Raw genomic sequence first — 19,610 nt, forward strand, 5'->3', positions numbered from 1 at the left:
TATTGTGGTTTCAGTATTTATAATGACAGAGAATTTCATTAATAAGCGTTAAGACATTTTGTTATACATGTAGATTTTTCATCCTGTATGTTACATAGGTACATAAGTTGAAATAACTGTCCATCAAGTTCAACCTTCCTCCACCAACTATAGATTTTTTGTCACTAAATCATCTAGAACTGACAATATTATGTGTACTGAGGAAATCATCCAGCCCTTTTTTAAAAGTGGTCAGTGTCTGACATTACTACCCCTTGTGATAAGACATTTGACAGTCTGACTGCTCTGTCAAAAACCCTTTCCTATTTAGTTCCCAAAATAGCTTTCTTCCATTCGCAGTGAAGTGCCCCCTGGTCCATAGTATGGTCTTTGGAAGGAATAAGTCATGTGCCAGTCCTTTATATTGACCACGCATGTATTTACAGGGCTGTATTTTGCCTTCGTGCTGCCCTAGGCACTTTAAGTGGTTGCGCCTCTTAGTGACAACGTAACACTATGAGTTTTCGCACACGACATCTGTTTAAGGCAGATCTACTCTGTAAAACACTTGAAAAAGTATCAATGAGAAACGAAGGGCACTAACCCCCCCCAATGTGGATCACCACGGGCACATCAAAACATAGCATGAGTATATAATATTCCCACCACACCGTCCCCACTTATATACTGTGACTGTCACACTGCCCCTAATAAACTACACACTGCCCTCCCTTATAAATTATACTCACCACACCTTCCTCAATTATGAAATATGATCTGCACATTGACCTCACATCATGTTGCCCCCTCCTCACAATGTCCCATGCATGCTGCCCCCTCCTCACAGTGTCCCATGCATGCTGCCCTCCTCTCACAATGTCCCATGCATGCTGCCCCCTCCTCACAATGTCCCATGCATGCTGCCCCCTCCTCACAATGTCCCATGCATGCTGCCCCCTCCTCACAATGTCCCATGCATACTGCCCCCTCCTCACAATGTCCCATGCATGCTGCTCCCTCCTCACAATGTCCCATGCATGCTGCCCCCTCCTCACAATGTCCCATGCATGCTGCCCCCTCCTCCCAATGTCCTATGCATGCTGCCCCCTCCTCCCAATGTCCCATGCATGCTGCCCCCTCCTCATAATGTTTCATGTATGCTGCTCCCTCCTCACAATGTCTCATGCATGCTGCCCCCTCCTCACAATGTCCCATGCATGCTTACCCCTCCTCAGTGTCCCATGCATGCTGCTCCCTCCTCACAATGTCCCATGCATGCTGCCCCCTCCTCACAATGTCCCATGCATGCTGCCCCCTCCTCACAGTGTCCCATGCATGCTGCTCCCTCCTCACAATGTCCCATGTATGCTGCCCCCTCCTCACAATGTCCCATACATGCTGCCCCCTCCTCACAATGTCCCATGCATGCTGCCCCCTCCTCACAATGTCCCATGTATGCTGCTCCCTCCTCACAATGTCTCATGCATGCTGCCACCTCCTCACAATATCCCATGCATGCTGCTCCCTCCTCACAGTGTCCCATGCATGCTGCTCCCTCCTCACAATGTCCCATGCATGCTGCCCCCTCCTCACAATGTCCCATGCATGCTGCCCCCTCCTCACAATGTCCCATGCATGCTGCTCCCTCCTCACAATGTCCCATGCATGCTGCTCCCTTCTCACAATGTCCCATGCATGCTGCCCCCTCCTCACAATGTCCCATGCATGCTGCTCCCTCCTCACAATGTCCCATGCATGCTGCCCCCTCCTCACAATGTCCCATGCATGCTGCCCCCTCCTCACAATGTCCCATGCATGCTGCCCCCTCCTCACAGTGTCCCATGCATGCTGCCCCCTCCTCACAGTGTCCCATGCATGCTGCCCCCTCCTCACAACGTCCCATGCATGCTACCCTCCCGTCACAATGTCCCATGCATGCTTCCCCCTCCTCACAATGTCCCATACATGCTGCCCCCTCCTCACAGTGTCCCATGCATGCCCCCTCCTCACAATGTCCCATGCATGCTGCCCCCTCCTCACAATGTCCCATGCATGCTGCCCCTTCCTCACAATGTCCCATGCATGCTGCCCCTCTCCATGAGCTCCTAATGCTGCCTTCCTCTTTTCCATAATGACACCTCCATGCTGCCCCATTCATCATACTAAGACCACCACACTAACGCTTATGCTGAGACAACCCCGCACACACACACACACTACCCCACTCTTGATATTGACTCCCCTACATTGCTCCACTCCATACTGAGCCCACACATTCTGCCCCTTCTCCATAATGAGCTCCCAATGCTACCCCCCTCTCATTCTGAGTCCTTACACTCCCCCCATCGATTTTGTCATTGCACTATCCCTCAACCCTTGTCCTCTGTCTCTAGCATTGGCCCCTATCTCCCATTCCCCCAGCAGCAGCCTCTCTCCCCCGCCTTCAGCAGCAGCCTCTCCCCCAGCATCAGCCTCTCTTCCCCAGCCCCCCCAGCATCAACCTCTCTCCCCCCAGCGTCCCCCAGCATCAGCCTCTCTCCCCCCAGCCTCCCCCAGTTAGAGCCTCTCTCCCCCAGCTTTCCCCAGCATCAGCCTCTCTCCCCCAGCTTCCCCCAGCATCAGCCTCTCTCCCCCAGCTTCCCCCAGCATCAGCCTCTCTGCCCCCAGCATCAGCCTCTCTGCCCCCAGCATCAGCCTCTCTTCTCCCAGCCTCAGCCTCTCTCCTCCCAGCCTCCCCCAGCATCAGCCTCCCCCCTCCCAGCCTCTCCCAGCATCAGCCTCTCTTCTCCCAGCCTCCCTCAGCATCAGCCTCTCTCAGCATCAACCTCCCCCAGCATCAGCCTCTCTCCTCCCAGCCTCCCCCAGCATCAGCCTCCCCCAGCATCAGCCTCCCACAGCATCAGCCTCTCTCCTCCCAGCCTCCCCCAGCATCAGCCTCCCTCAGCATCAGCCTCCCTCCTCCCAGCCTCCCCCAGCATCAGCCTCCCCCCTCCTAGCCTCCCCCAGCATCAGCCTCTCTCCTCCCAGCCTCCCCCAGCATCAGCCTCCCTCAGCATCAGCCTCTCTCCTCCGAGCCTCCCGCAGCATCAGCCTCTCCCAGCATCAGCCTCCCTCAGCATCAGCCTCTTTCCTCCCAGCCTCCCCCAGCATCAGCCTCTCTCCTCCCAGCCTCTCCCAGCATCAGCCTCTCTCCTCCCAGCCTCCTCCAGCATCAGCCTCCCTCAGCATCAGCCTCCCTCCTCCCAGCCTCCCCCAGCATCAGCCTCTCTCCTCCCAGCCTCCCCCAGCATCAGCCTCTTTCCTCCCAGCCTCCCCCAGCATCAGCCTCTCTCCTCCCAGCCTCCCCCAGTATCAGCCTCTCTCCTCCCAGCCTCTCCCAGCATCAGCCTTCCCCAGCATCAGCCTCTCTCCTCCCAGCCTCCCCCAGCATCAGCCTTCCTTAGCATTAGCCTCCCTCCTCCCAGCCTCCTCCAGCATCAGCCTCTCTCCTCCCAGCCTCCCCCAGCATCAGCCTCTTTCCTCCCAGCCTCCCCCAGCATCAGACTCTCTCCTCCCAGCCTCCCCCAGCATCAGCCTCTCTCCTTCCAGCCTCCCCAAGCATCAGCCTCTCTCCTCCCAGCCTCCCCCAGCATCAGCCTCCCTCAGCATCAGCCTCCCTCCTCCCAGCCTCCCCCAGCATCAGCCTCCCTCCTCCCAGCCTCCCCCAGCATCAGCCTCCCTCTTCCCAGCCTCCCCCAGCATCAGCCTCCCCCAGCATCAGCCTCTTTCCTCCCAGCATCAGCCTCCCTCCTCCCAGCCTCCCCCAGCATCAGCCTCTCTCCTCCCAGCCTCTCCCAGCATCAGCCTCTCTCCTCCCAGCCTCCCCCAGCATCAGCCTCCCTCAGCATCAGCCTCCCTCCTCCCAGCCTCCCCCAGCATCAGCCTCTCTCCTCCCAGCCTCTTCCAGCATCAGCCTCTTTCCTCCCAGCCTCCCTCAGCATCAGCCTCTCTCCTCCCAGCCTCCCCCAGCATCAGCCTCTCTCCTCCCAGCCTCCCCAGCTTCAGCCTTCCTTAGCATCAGCCTCCCTCCTCCCAGCCTCCCCCAGCATCAGCCTCTCTCCTCCCAGCCTCCCCCAGCATCAGACTCTTTCCTCCCAGCCTCCCCCAGCATCGGCCTTTCTCCTCCCAGCCTCCCCCAGCATCAGCCTCTCTCCTCCCAGCCTCTCTCTTCCCAGCCTCCCCCAGCATCAGCCTCTCTCCTCCCAGCATCAGCCTCTCTCCCCCCAGCCTCCCCCAGCATCAGCCTCCCTCAGCATCAGCCTCCCTCCTCCCAGCCTCCCCCAGCATCAGCCTCCCTCCTCCCAGCCTCCCCCAGCATCAGCCTCCCTCATCCCATACTCCTCCAGCATCAGCCTCTTTCCTCCCAGCCTCCCCCAGCATCAGCCTCCCTCAGCATCAGCCTCCCTCCTCCCGGCCTCCCCCAGCATCAGCCTCCCCCCCTCCTGGCCTCCCCCAGCATCAGCCTTCCTCCTCCCAGCCTCCTCCAGCATCAGCCTCCCCCAGCATCAACCTCAGCCTCCCTCCTCCCAGCCTCCCCCAGCGTCAGCCTCTCCCAGCATCAGCCTCCCCCCTCCCAGCCTCCCCCAGCATCATCCTCCCTCGTCCTAGCCTCCCCCAGCATCAGCCTCTTTCCTCCCAGCCTCCCCCAGCATCAGCCTCCCTCAGCATCAGCCTCCCTCCTCTCGGCCTCCCCCAGCATCAGCCTCCCCCCCTCCTGGCCTCCCCCAGCATCAGCCTCCCCCAGCATCAGCCTCCCTCCTCCCAGCCTCCTCCAGCATCAGCCTCCCTCCTCCCAGCCTCCCCCAGCATCAGCCTCTCTCCTCCCAGCCTCCCCCAGCATCAACCTCAGCCTCCATCCTCCCAGCCTCCCCCAGCATAAGCCTCCCCCAGCATCAGCCTCCCCCCTCCCAGCATCAGCCTCCCCCAGCATCAGACTCTCTCCTCCCAGCCTCCCCCAGTATCAGCTTCTCTTCCCCCAAGTCTCCCCCAATATCAGCCTCTCTCCCCCCACCACATGCGCAGATCTCCAGTCTGCATTAGAGACACCCCCACGCTCCTTATGAATCTTCAGCTCTGCGAGCACTTACCTGCTCCAGGGCCCGCTGTCATCTTCCTGGCTCACGTGAGTATCCTCTTCTGACACCGGCTTCCATCGCGGCGTCCTCTGCGGCGTCCTGCTGTGAGCTCTGCATGTGAAATCTACACAGCATTGGACGCAACACAGAGGAAGGAGCTGATTGGCGCGCCTGTGACCCCGGAAGTGCAGGCGCCGGCAGTTCTGGGGTCAATCAGCTCTCTGTGCCCGGCCGCCGCAGTTTGTCTGCATTTGCGTCTTAATTGATGCGGATACAAATAAATGGAGGTGCGCCTGTCCCCCCTCCGAAAATACAGCGGATTTAATGGATATGTAAAAAAACAAAAAAAAAATTATTTTTTTTTTTACTGCTAGAAGGTGCCGCCCCCCGCATCCTGCCACCCCAGGCACGGGACCACGGGTGCCTAATGGTAAATACGGCCCTGTGTATTTATACATATAAATGAGATCTCCTCTGAGACGTCTTTTTTTCTAAGCTAAGCAATCCCAACTTTTCCAACCTCTCATCATATGGGAGACCTTCCATTACTTGTAATAATCTAGTTACCCGTCTTTGAACTGACTCTAACTTCTGAATGTCCTTTTTAAAATATGGAACCCAAAACTGGATTGCATATTCTAGATGTGGCCTTACAAGGGATCAGTAGAGGGGTAACTATACATTGGGATGGGATCATGCGATCTAATCTCTTTTTTTTATACACCATAAAATCTTGTTTGCTTTTGCAGCTGCTGCTTGACATTGAGTACTGTTGTTCATCTTACTTGTAACCAGAATACCTAAGTCCTTCTCCTGTTCTGTAGTCCCGAGTTTACTTTCATTTAATGTATATGCAGAAATAGGATTACTTTGTCCTAGGTGCATTACTCTACATTTATCAACATTAATTTTCATTTGCCAAGTGTTTGACCATTCAGACATCTTATCCAAATAGTTTTGCAATTTTGTACTTTCAAGGTCAATTTTTAATATCCTACATAGTTTGGTATTGAATATTCAAAATCCATCGTTATTCAATTGATAAGTGCTTGTCAAAGAAGAACAAAAAAGATAGCATAATATGGCAAAAAGAGAAGCACATTTCCACATGAATATTAATAGGCACAGGGGAAAAGGTGTGGACTATTCATACTATAAAAAGTTAAACTTTATTACAAAATATTTAAAATGCAGAACCAAATGCATACATATAACAATGTGCATGTGCAACACAAAATCAGACAATGGTGTGATTGCGCACTGTAATTGATAAACACATGAAATACAACGAAAGCTAGTAGGATAGGTAGGAGAGGGGAACAATCCATTGCAGTATGAAAAGTATACACGTGCCCCACACACAGTCATTTCAGTTGTCTTATATAACTCAGGTGTATCAAAGAGTCTCCCTCGTAACTATAAGAAAATACAGCTGACAATAAAAAAAACCAAAACAAGTCCAGCATAGTGCTAATGCAAAGAAGCATGATTTGGGACATGTTATCAAGAGTTACCTATATGCTTCTGTAAAAGTAAGGCAGGAGGGGGACCAAAGAGACAAGCCCCAATGAGCGTTTTGCATATTATTATGATTTGATTTGTGAAGGGGAAGTGATCAAATGAAAATAGCAGGACCTTTTCAATATGCGACTGAGGTCACATGTCCCGGATTATCCAATGAGGCTGACTTGTATGGTGCTCGCTCTGCTGACTGCGGGAAGTCGCTCAACATTGTCACGGCATCAGTATCCAGCGTTCATGTCAGGTAGCAGGGATGCATCACCCTGACTCCCAGACATGCACACCAGCATGTATCAGACACTGTAGGAGAGAAGAGAAAGTCCCGCTGCAGGCACGTGCACACTTCAGGACCCACAATTATGTATTTCACATGCACAATGTTATATGTATGCATATAGTTCTGCATTTTTTATATTTTCTAATAAAGTTTAACTTTTTATAGCACAAATTGTCCACGCCTTTTCTCCTGTGCCTATACTTGTACTTTGGTGTTTTCAGCAAAGACTGACAGTTTACTTTAAATCCCATCCACAAGGTTATTGATAAAGAGATTAAAAAGAATCGGTCCCAGCACAGATCCCTGCAGTACCCCACTGCTGACTATTGCCCATTTAGAGAATGTACCATTTACGACAACTCTTTGTTTCCTGCAATTCTTAACCCATCTACATATAGTTTCCCCTAGTTCCTGCTTCTGGAACTTCATTATAAGGCTGTTATGTGGTACAGCATCAAAATGTTTTTGCAAAGCCCAGATAAATCACATTATCAATATCCATAGTTCCACTTACCTTCACAAAGAAATCCAACATGTTGGTTAGACACAATTTATCTTTTTAGGAATCCATGCTCACTATCAGTTATTTTATTATTCTATGCAATGTATTTTTGCTTGTCATCTCTTAAAATGCCATAAAAGAACTTCGCACTTGTCCTGGATCCACCTTTTTACCTTTCTTAAATATTGGTACCACGACAGCTATCCTCCAATTCTGAGGCACCAACCCTTTCACAAGAGAATCTAAGAAGATGAGATAAAGTGGACTGTCAATTACTGAGCTCAATTCCTTCAATATCTGTTGATGAATGCCATCTGGCCAGAGGGATTTGTCAATGTTTAATTTACTCAGATGCAAGCGTACTTCTTGTGTTAAATTAGTTATATCAAGTGGTGAAATTTGATTTTTGCTTTGTTGAATGATCCCTGGAACAGTCAGTTACTTGGTGATCATGGATGAAAAGTACCTGTTTAATATCTCAGTCTTTCCTTTGTCCTCTATAGCGATCAAGTAATTATCTATTAAGGGGCCAATTTAGTCTTTTGTTTTCTTTCTTACATTGATGTATTTATAAATATTTTGGGGATTTATTTTTATGTCATTGGCAATTTGTGTTTCAGTAGCAGATTTTGCTATCTTGATTTCTTTTTACATTTCCTATTGAGATCTTTATACTCCTGAAATGCAATTTCTGTATTCTCAGGATTCAAGATTTTGCTCAGTGAGCTCTAAACTCATCTCCAGGTTTGCAAGGTGCATATTTAGATCCATTACCTGGTCTTCCAATTATGTAACATGCTGACATTCAACACAGACACATTCACCTTCAAATGGCTGTTCAAGGCATGAATACATCCCACAAGATATACTCCAGGAAACACAAATGGTAACATGCCTGGTAATGCGCACACATTAAATTAACTCTGTGGTTCAAACCCTTTGGATATCTGGTGTTCAGGGTAAATATTCAGAAAGCCTCAAGATTCAATAAAGGTTTCTCCGTGTCACCTCCCACGTTCCATAAGTTTTAGTTTTTTTGACACCCATGAACTTAAACTAGGAAACATCCATTCCACTTTGGTTAAAGAAATGTTTAGATACCACAGAAGGGTTAACGGCATCCCTAGTCACACTATTAGATACATGCTTTCTGATACTTTTTTCAATAGACCCACAGTTCGTACAACATATTGAAACCTGCAATCAACATAGGTATTATCTGAAACCTTCTTGTAATGCTTTCTATTGGATATTTCACCTGTCAAAAAATCAGATTTAATTTACAGGTCCAAAAAACAAGATCACTAGTGTGTTCATTATAACTAAAGAGAAGATTAAAATCATTAACATTTAGATAAAAAAGGGAGACCGGTATTTCTGCTACATCACCAACTCAAATGAGGATATCATCAATGTACCAGCCTTACCAGATCACAGAACCATCAAAATTGTAATTGAAGCTAGAAAAAAATGATTTGTGTTCATACAGTTGAGATTAGGTATGGAGTATCATGTTGCCAAGTTATTTCTACTGCAAGCTGAATGTTATAAAAATTGCACCCAAAAAACAATGGCACAATTACGTAATTGTTTGCATATTACAGCATGTCATCGCTGTAAGAACTTTTGCTGTGCAGTGACATCACTATAAGACCTGTTCCTTTGCACTTTCTAAAATTTAAAAATCATAAGTATTTTAAGTGCATATGTCTTAAGGGACTCAACACTTCTTTTTAGAAATGAAAGTATAGCAGTATTTATATTTGCTTAGCCACTAAACTAGAATAAAATTGCCAAGATTTCACCATAATTCTGGCCAGTAGTGTTACGTTTCCAGGTAATTTCTACTGTACAATGAATATAACACAACACCCAAAAACAGCACAATTTTTTTTTCCCCCATTTCACCCTCCTTGGATTTGTTTTCCCATTTTTCTGAACTATATACTAAACTGAAAGATATTATTCAAAATTAATATTTCAAGTGCAGAAAATAGGGTTGTTCCTGGGTTTGGAAATGACTCAACACTTCTTTGACAAACAAAGGATACCATTTTTCATGTACAGGTGCATCTCAATAAATTAGAATATCATCAAAAGTTAATTTATTTCAGTAATTTAATGCAAAAAGGGAAACATATATAATGTCATTACAACAGAGTGATCTATTTCAAGTGTTTATTTCTATTAATGTTGATGATTATGGTTTACAGCCAATGAAAACCCAAAAGTCATTATCTCAGAAAATTACAATATTATATAAGACCAACTGAAAAAAATGATTTACAGCTCAGAAATGTTGACCTACTGAAAAGTCTGTACAGTAAATGCACTCAACACTTGGTCAGTGCTCCTTTTTTATGAATTACAATACCAATGAGGCATGGCATGGAGGCGATCAGCCTGTGGCACTGCTGAGATGTTATGGAAGCCCAGGCTGCTTTCATAGCAGCCTTCATCTTGTTTGCATTGTTGGATCTGGTGTATCTCATCTTCCTCTTGACAATACCCCATAAGTTCTCTATGAGGTTTAGGTCAAGCGAGTTTGGTGGCCATTCAAGCACAGTGATACTGTGGTTATTAAACCAGGTATTAGTACTTGCCAGTATGAACAGGTGTCAAGTTCTTCTGGAAAATGAAATTTCCATCTCCAAAAAGCTTGTCGGCAGAGGGAAGCATGAAGTGCTCTGAAATTTGCTGGTAGATGGCTGTGCTGACTTTGGTCTTGATAAAACACAGTGGACCTACACCAGCAGATGACATGGCTCCCCAAACCATCAATGATTGTGGAAACTTCACACTAGACCTCAAGCAGCTTGGATTGTGGCCTCTCCACTCTTCCTCCAAACACTGGGACCTTGATTTCCAAACTAAATGCAAAATTTATTGGCTGTAAGCCATAATCATCAACACTAACCAAAATAAACACTTGAAATTGATCACTGTTTATAATGACTCTATATAATATATGCGTTTCACTTTTTGTATTGAATTACTGAAATAAATTAAATTTTTGAAGATATTATAATTTATCGAGATGCACCTCTATATAAGTAATATATTATCATTGATAATAACATCCTATAATTATTATTAGTATTGTGTTTGTATGTTTCTTTCAATTACAGATCAGTCAGATATCATCTAGATTATTACCTCCTGAAAATTACCAAGAAGATCTTCAAAAGGAAATTACCCAACTTAGGAGTGAATGTAGACGATTGAGAACCCAAAGCCACCATTTCAGTGAAGAAAACTATCGCCTTAAAGAAGATTTATGGGATCTTAAAATGCAACATGAATGCTTGCTTAAAAGAAAAGACATGTCTACTCTTGAGAGTAAGTAGAAATAAAAGAATTTAGCGGAAACATCACATGGCATTGTAATGTATTCAGCTGACATATATTAACATTTGGAAGGCTAATATAATAATCTAAAAATAAAATAATAGTGACATATAATATGTATCAGAATCATTCCTGAACTAAAGCGGGCTTTTTACGCAATTACATCGCTAACGAGATGTCGTTGTGGTCACGGAATTCGTGACGCACATCCGGCCTCGTTAGCGACGTCTTTGCGTGTGAAACGCACGAACGACCATTAACGATCAAAATTACTCACCTAATCGTTGATCGTTGACAGGGCGTTCTAATCCCGATTATCGTTGCTGTTGCAGGATGCAGATTGTTTGTCGTTCCTGCGGCAGCACACATCGCTATGTGTGACACCACAGAAACAAGGAACATAATCGTCCCTGCGGCCGCCCGCAATGAGGAAGAAAGGAGGTGGGCGGGATGTTCGGCCGCTCTTCTCCGCCCCTCCGCTTCTATTGGGCGGCCCCTTAGTGACGCCGCTGTGACGCAGAATGAACTTCCCCCTTAGAAAGGAGGAGGTTTGCCGGCCACAGCGACGTCGTAGACAGGTAAGTATGTGTGACGGGTCCTAGTGATGTTGTTGGTCATGGGCAGTGATTTGCCCGTGACGCACAACCAACGGGGGCGGGTGCTTTCACCATCGACATCGCTAGCGATGTCGCTGTGTGTAAATCCCGCTTTAGAGTAGGGAGAGGGACTATATAATAACTGCAAAACAGTCTGGAGCTGTTCAAACAAAAGGATTTCTGTCTGTTAAAAACAGAGCATAGCAAATGTAGAAAGTGGCACTCACCACTTGGAAATCAGTGATTCTGTTTTTCCTTGGATTTCGGTATGTTAAGCAGTGCAGGAATTTTCTTTGTGTCACATTTTTTGTCTGTTGGTATCTCCCACCTCTTAGACAAAATATTAGTATTACACCATTTCTAAGTCTAGTAATTACCAGCAATCTTATCTTAGAAGATACAGTAAAGTAATAGTATACCTTCAGCATTAAATATAGTTACGCCACACAGTTGTATGTCATTAAAATGCACAATGTCAACAGTAATATAAATTAAAGGAAATTGTTGAGAGGTCAGGGTTTTTTTTTTATTATAACTGAACACTAAGGAGTTGCTTAGACTTTTATGCGTTCTAGGTTTTTGCTAGTTTGTACTGATCTAAATTTTTATGAATAACCTAGCAAGATATACTGCTACTAGTGGCTGACACCATTCCTACTGTCATAGGGTTGCCTTAATATTAAAATAACAGCTTATTGTGCAAATCCAAAAAGTGAACGCATACATTACAGTTTACACTCATATTTTATCCTTGCAGATGACTGGTTTGAAAAAGATAATTTAACTGTTCACTCAAGCAAAAAACCTCTCTCACATGGATGGCATACTGAAGAACATAGGTAAATTCAACATTCTTAGTCAAATTTTTAGCATAACCGTTGAACCAGTGGACATACTTCATCTTGTACCCATAGTGATGGGTAGATGATTATTAGTCTAGAGCAGGTGTGGGCAATTCATTTTCCTGAGGGGCTACATGAGAGACCGTGACTGCTGTGGAAGGCTGAACCAATAGGCTAAAATTGATTTTGATTAATATTAACATATTATTTAAAATTATTAAATAATAATGTCACTTAATATTAAGCAGAATGAGAAATGCAGACATCCCTATATACAGTATGAGCCTACACACAAACCTCCAATATACAGCATATACTCCCTCATAACTCCCTACATACAGCATGAGCTCTAACATAGCCTAATATACAGTATATGGGATGAGCTGTCACACAGCCCCCTATATACCATATGAATCTACACACAGCCCCCTATATACACTATGAGCCCCCATACAGCCCTCCTATATACTGTATGAACCCACACACAGCCACCTATATGCAGTAGTAGCCCCCATACTTCCTTCTACATACAGTATGAGCTTCACATAGCCCCTATATACATTTCTGAGTCCCCATACAGCCTACTGTATACATTTCTGAGCCCCTACATAGCCTCATATATAGATTATGAGCTCCACATAGCCTCCTATAAACATCTCCAAGCCCCGACATAGCCTCATATATACAATTTTTTAGCCCTTACATAGCCTTGAATATACATTATGAGTCCCACATAGCTTCCTATGTACATTGAGCATCACATCACCTCCTATATAGATTTCTGATCGATCCCCTACATAACCTCATATATACATTTTAAGCCCACACATAGCCTCCTATATACATTTCCAAGTCCCCACATAGCCTCCTATATACATTTTTAAGCCCTTATATAGCCTACTATGTATGATATGAGCCCCACATAGCCTCCTATATACAGTATGAGCCCCTCACATAATCCCATACACACAGTATGAGCCACACAGTCTTCAATATACATTATGAGCACCACATAGCTTTACATTTTAGTCCCCACATAGCCTCCTATATACATTTGACTCCCCACATAGCTTCCTATATACATTTCTGATCTCCTACATAGGCTCAGATATGCATTTCTGAGCCCCACATAGCTCTGTATATACAGTATGAGCCCCGATATAAAAATTAATACATGCAAACATTCCATACACATGAAAAACGCGACATACTCACCTCACTCCCGTTCACTCTGCGCAGTGCTCCGTTCTCTGATGCACTGACACTTCGCATAGCACACACGATGATGTGACATCATCAGGTCTCCTTTCTCACATTTTGATTGGTGGAAACGAACCAAAAAACACTATCCATCACCAATTTATTCGCGTCTATCTGCATCCTGAGGATGCAGATGGCAGGCATATTGGGATATGTTGCAGAGGTGGACAGGCGGCAGGGGAGGGGCATGGTGTGGCCCACAGTCCACTGTTTTCAGCTCTTCGGCTCTCTCAATCCATGGTCTGGACAAGAACAGCCAGAGGACCAGATGTGGCCAGTGTGCCACACTTTTCCCAGCTAACATGTCCAATCATTCTTTTTCTCCTGAATTTGCCACTTGGGAGGATCTGGAAGCCCCCACACAAATTAGAGTGTCAGACAATTACCCCAACGATTACTTTATGCTTAAGCATTTCTCGCCTCCCAAGTGGCATAAGGAAAGCTAATAAGCAGACACTCACAGATCACTTCATCTCCCATCGCTGCTACGTATCAGCTCATATTATTGATGAAGTGTTTTTGTTCTATACAAATTAAAAGTTTAAAATCACTTCTCAACTATATCTTATGTTTAATGTATCATATGTTATTATCCATCACCCCATGGCTACTTCTGATATTTGAAATAATTTACATTTTAATGTTGAGGGCTACTTAAAGTGTCCATAGTCGTATCACGTTCAAAAGCTTATGAGAACTGATTAAAATGTAAATGTGTCTAACAGTGACCACAAAGAATACATCTTTACTGTGCCTTGATAACAAAGTGCCACTTTGACTCCCGCATCTCAACTTGTAGTCTTTACAGGAATGATGCTTTTAAAGTTGATGGAACATATTCAAAATGCAAAGTAGCCTTGAGTTCTGTGAACATAAAAGAACCCTGGGACAGTAAGTACTGAGAGCAATTTTCTTTTACATGCAACAATGATTAAAGATGGGATTCTGACTGCTGTCTCTTCTAATTATTTTACTCTACCTGTGTTGAGTAAACTCATTACTGAGTTGACCGAAGAAATGTTAACCTTTGCAGACAATATAATGCATGTATAAAATAGATTATTTAAGTTTAGTATTTTAGTGAACTTTACTGTTGGATATTAACATGTTTCCAATTTTTCAACTTGCTACATATCGTGTTTTTCACTATCTGTCTCTGCAAGTGTCGATGATCAAAATAACGATATACAGTAATGCTTTAAAGTTTGTGAACTCAAAAAGTTTTATATTTCAACATGAATCTATTGTAGAACAACATCAAATTTTCACACAAGTCCTAAATGTAGATAAAGAGGACCAAATGAAACAAATGAATCAAAATATGTAACCAGCTAAAGGCTTCTCTCACATTAGCTAAAAAGTTAAAGCGCACCAATCACCAGGATTTTCCTATATAACCTAAAGTCAGTGCTATACTGGCACAATCATGCTGATTCTGTACATATCTATAGTTGTCAGCTAGGATATATAGGTTTTGAAACACAAGCAAGTAAAGTTTGTAAAATGAGCAGCTTTTTGAATGGCAGCAGCTGCTGATCAGCGAATAGCTGGGGTGGGTTTTGATAGTGATTCTCACCCCCCTGCCTGTCCGCCCTCCGCCTATCTGTTATTTATGCTAATTCTATTAGAGAATCATTTTACTAAGTGGCTAGAAGGACCTGTGCTGATGTCATAACCATGTGACTAGAAGGGGCGGGGCCTCAGCCAACAGAAAAATAATGTTACTTCCTGGTATCAGCTATGTTGGCTGAGGCCCCTTATATTATCAGACATATTGTCTGTTATAGGCAGAGTTAAGGACATGTAAAAATTTCTGAGAAAGTGTTAAGTTTATGGATGCTAAGAATTCTGACTACACAACACTCAAATGCAGTTTTTGGGCTGGTTGGAGTGGAGTTTTGGGAGTCATAGTTGAATATTAATTAATACCTACTGCTTTAACGGGACATTTTTGCTATGTAATCTGAAGGCAGCATGCTGTAAGAGTTAACATGAAGTTTCTTATATCAAAGTCTGTCTCTTATATCAAAGTCGGTTTTTGTTTACCTGCAATGTTAGTTTAACCCTCAACTAGTGAGGTGGGATTTTTGTCACACAACTGGTGCTGTAGGACTTCCTATACCACAGTGTTTAGAAATCTCTAATTTTTACAAAAAATGAAAAGATCACGTTTGTTTTAATCGTTTTCTTATTGGCGATTGATTACACATGAGTATACCAAATTTTTGACACCCACAAGTATCGGAAAATGTAATAAATTGATGATTCATACCAGTATTTTCCAATGAATGCCAGCTGAACAAAACTTCCCTGGGGTGTTGCAAACCCCACCTCACTAGTTGAGGGTTAAGCCTCTTAGTCTTAATCATTAGTTAAGGCCCCGTCACACTAAGCAACATCGCTAGCAACATCGCTGCTAACGAACAACTTTTGTGACGTTGCTAGCGATGTTGCTGTGTGTGACATCCAGCAACAACCTGGCCCCTGCTGTGAGGTCGTTGGTTGTTGCTGAATGTCCTGGGCCATTTTTTAGTTGTTGCTGTCCCGCTGTGAAGCACAGATCGCTGTGTGTGACAGCGAGACAGCAACAACTAAATGTGCAGGCAGCAGGGAGCCGGCTTCTGTGGAGGCTGGTAACCAATGTAAACATCGGGTAACCAAGAAGCCCTGTCCTTGGTTACCCGATATTTACCTTTGATACCAGCCTCGCCGCTCTCACTGCCTGTGCTGCCGGCTCCTGCTGTGTGCACATGTAGCTGCAGGACACATCGGGTTAATTAACCCGATGTGTGCTGTAACTAGGAGAGCAAGGAGCCAGCGCTAAGCAGTGTGCGCTGCTCCCTGCTCTGTGCACATTTAGCTGCAGCACACATCGTGTAATTAACCTGATGTGTGCTGTAACTAGGAGAGCAAGGAGCCAGCGCTAAGCATTGTGCGCTGCTCCCTGCTCTGTGCACATTTAGCTGCAGCACACATCGTGTAATTAACCCGATGTGTGCTGTAACTAGGAGAGCAGGGAGCCAGTGCTCAGTGTGCGCTGCTCCCTGCTCTCTGCACGTGTAGCTCCGTGCGGTGGTAACCAAGGTAAATATCGGGTTGGTAACCCGATATTTACCTTAGTTACCAAGCGCAGCAGCTTCCACGCGGCGCTGGGGGCTTGTCACTGGTTGCTGGTGAGCTCACCAGCAACTTGTGTAGCGACGCTCCAGCGATCCCTGCCAGGTCAGGTTGCTGGTGGGATCGCTGGAGCGTTGCAGTGTGACATCTCACCAGCAACCTCCTAGCAACTTACCAGCGATCCCTATCGTTGTTGGGATCGCTGGTAAGTTGCTTAGTGTGACTGGACCTTTAGTCTGAGCAGCCTATGAGCTGTAGTCCAACTTTGCCCCTTGTGTGATTAGCAGCTTCTCTCTATAGAAATGTCCACTAAAAGCCTAGTGTGGGTGGGGGAAGCTCCCAGAGCTCTGTTACATACAAAAAATAATATCTTTCACTGTGTTAGAACAGCTGCAGTCACTAACATAAGTGATACAATATTAGATTCAGAATCTCTTTGCCTACATCATGCTGCTCTTAGATGAGGTAGCAAAAACCTGCTGACAGATTCCTTTGAGGGTATGTGCGCACGTTGCTTTTTACCTGCTTTTTACCTGCTTTTTTGCTGCTTTTTCTTCTGCGCTGTTTAATGCCAAAATGGATGTGTTCTTCTATTCAAGCAAAGTCTATGGGAATTTGGGTTTCTTGTTCACACTATGTTGTTCAAAATGCTGCCTTTTTGAGGCAGAACTTTGGTCAAAAACTCAGCTTTTCAAAGAAGCAACATGTCAATTGTTTTTGCCATTTGGGTTTTGCACTGCAAAGCTGAGTTTTTGACCAAAGTTCTGCCACAAAAAGGCAGCATTTTGAACAACATAGTGTGAACAAGAAACCCAAATTCCCATAGACTTTGCTTGAATAGAAGAACACATCCATTTTGGCATTAAACAGCGCAGAAGAAAAAGCAGCAAAAAAGCAGGTAAAAAGCAACGTGCGCACATACCCTTAACCAATTTTCAGTTCCTAATACATGCCCTTCTTTCGATTGTCCATTTACTTTTAACGTGTTGATTATTGCAATTATTTTATTAACCAACTAAACAAAACAAATCTCTATACACTTTTATAGTATGCAATACAGATATTTTTTTAAGAATTTGGCTCCAGTTAACATCTCAAAAATGTATGTTTATATATAATGTATTTGTGGTGAGGTATGTATAATATGAGAGATAATGAATTCTTTCTGTGCATTTCTCGTCTTCAACAAGCCCTGATTTATAGCTGTGGTCCTCAAGCCTGATGGAGGCCAAATTGTTATCTGATGAGCAATAGCTGGATTTATTTACACAAAATTATTTTAAGTGATCTGGTGACTACAGTAATTTAGACTGTGATCATTTCAGGTGAACATGAGGAACGTTTTTCACTTAGTACTTCACCGTTTTCAATGGACAGTGAAAACACGGAGGTTTTGATAATGGCTCCTGAAGATGGTTTTCGTAAATCTCCTCTAACACATGTCCTTGGTAAGTAAGCATACAATAAAGAACATATTCTATAATATACAGGGTTATTCATGTTTAGACAATGGTGGTACGTTGTTTAGACATGGGAAATTGTTTTGTTTCATAGCAAAGCGCAAAACATTTGCAAAATTCAACAAGAGAAACTGAAGCAAATGATCATTTGACATGCAGTAATAAGCAAAATAGGCGACCTCACTTTATTGGGGCTTGTCCAAAAAATCTCTGCACTTCATTAAGTACATTAGTGCACCATTACCACTGAGCTATTCCTGCTGAGGTGCTGCGTACAGCAAGTTCAGCTGTTCATGACCTGGCCATTCGTATTTTATATTCCTATTCAAATGATTTTCATTAGGTTTTAAAGTTAACAAGTCTTGAAATCATGCGTTACAAAATTTAAGGACATATAGATAGTAATAACAAGGTTAAGAAAATGCACATATATTGACCCTCCAGTTTGTTAGTGTTGATACATCAAGCAGTATATTTTGTTGGTCAAATCAATTGCTTATGAATTAACTTTTTGCAAAACATATCTAAACAACAAATAAAATTAACTTCCTGACATTCTTAATCAATGTCTCCAGGTTTTACCTTACCTTGAGACAGCTTTCTGAGGAGCTTCGATACAGCTCTAGATAGCGGACAGTGACATAGTTTATTTGTATATATATACTGTAGCACTGGTGTAACATACACATGTGTAGCTGCTTTTCACATCTGTAAAACTATAGTCTAAAAAAAGTTGTGTTTAACTCCTAGAAGAGTTTTCCTCTGCTTTCTGGTGCTCACATTTTTTAGTGCAAAGTGGCCTTTTTAGGCCTTGTTTTTGTCGGAAGAGTTGTAATGTCATACCATGTTTTGGTACATGCACATTAATATTTTATTTTTCTATTTTTAATAGTACAATTTTTTTTAGTTTTTACTCCTTTTTGTTAGTTTCATCATGAGGATTTTTCATTTAATTTTTTTAAACCACACTGTACTATATGATGTTTTTTTAGGTTTTTTGCACCCAGTTCAGACATAGAATGGAGTTCCAGACGTTATTCCTTAATGTTAGTAGTTTTTCGTTTGTGAACCCTCCCCATACACACCTATTGCCAATCCACATCGTATATATAGCCTGGGTCTCAGCTTCCCATACACGGTAAGTTTTTTAACTGCATGAGAGGACACACACAAGCTAGGGACCCCAACGTAGAGAAATACTTTGGCGTAGTGTTGGGGCTCTATTGCATTGATCAATTCAGTAGCTAAATTTCTCTTTATTCATATATTCATGGCAGTAATGCAGGTTCCATTTTTCACATTTCATTCTTACGTATAGCTATTGAATTTTTCATGTCAGTATTCACACAGCAGTTTCTGCTATTACATGTATTCCCCTTCCATAGTCACTGGTGTGCATACCTTATCTCCCCATAGTGATGTTTTTTTAGGTTTTTTGCACCCAGTTCAGACATAGAATGGAGTTCCAGACGTTATTCCTTAATGTTAGTAGTTTTTCGTTTGTGAACCCTCCCCATACACACCTATTGCCAATCCACATTGTATATATAGCCTGGGTCTCAGCTTCCCATACACGGTAAGTTTTTTAACTGCA

The 19,610-nt window shown here is 44.2% G+C and overlaps 1 protein-coding gene across 1 annotated transcript in view; it reads left to right on the forward strand.

Annotated features, from left to right (window-relative positions):
- The window catches only part of LOC142290318 (uncharacterized), an 89,342-nt gene that overhangs the window by 41,903 nt on the left and 27,829 nt on the right, over positions 1–19,610 (forward strand). The window contains exons 5-8 of the mRNA XM_075334278.1: positions 10,522–10,732; positions 12,095–12,176; positions 14,239–14,330; positions 17,882–18,004. Coding sequence (XP_075190393.1) covers positions 10,522–10,732; positions 12,095–12,176; positions 14,239–14,330; positions 17,882–18,004 — 508 coding nt within the window. The remainder of the gene's footprint in view (positions 1–10,521; positions 10,733–12,094; positions 12,177–14,238; positions 14,331–17,881; positions 18,005–19,610) is intronic.

The sequence above is a fragment of the Anomaloglossus baeobatrachus genome, chromosome 2 (assembly GCF_048569485.1).
Source record: "Anomaloglossus baeobatrachus isolate aAnoBae1 chromosome 2, aAnoBae1.hap1, whole genome shotgun sequence".
Lineage (NCBI taxonomy): Eukaryota > Metazoa > Chordata > Amphibia > Anura > Aromobatidae > Anomaloglossus > Anomaloglossus baeobatrachus.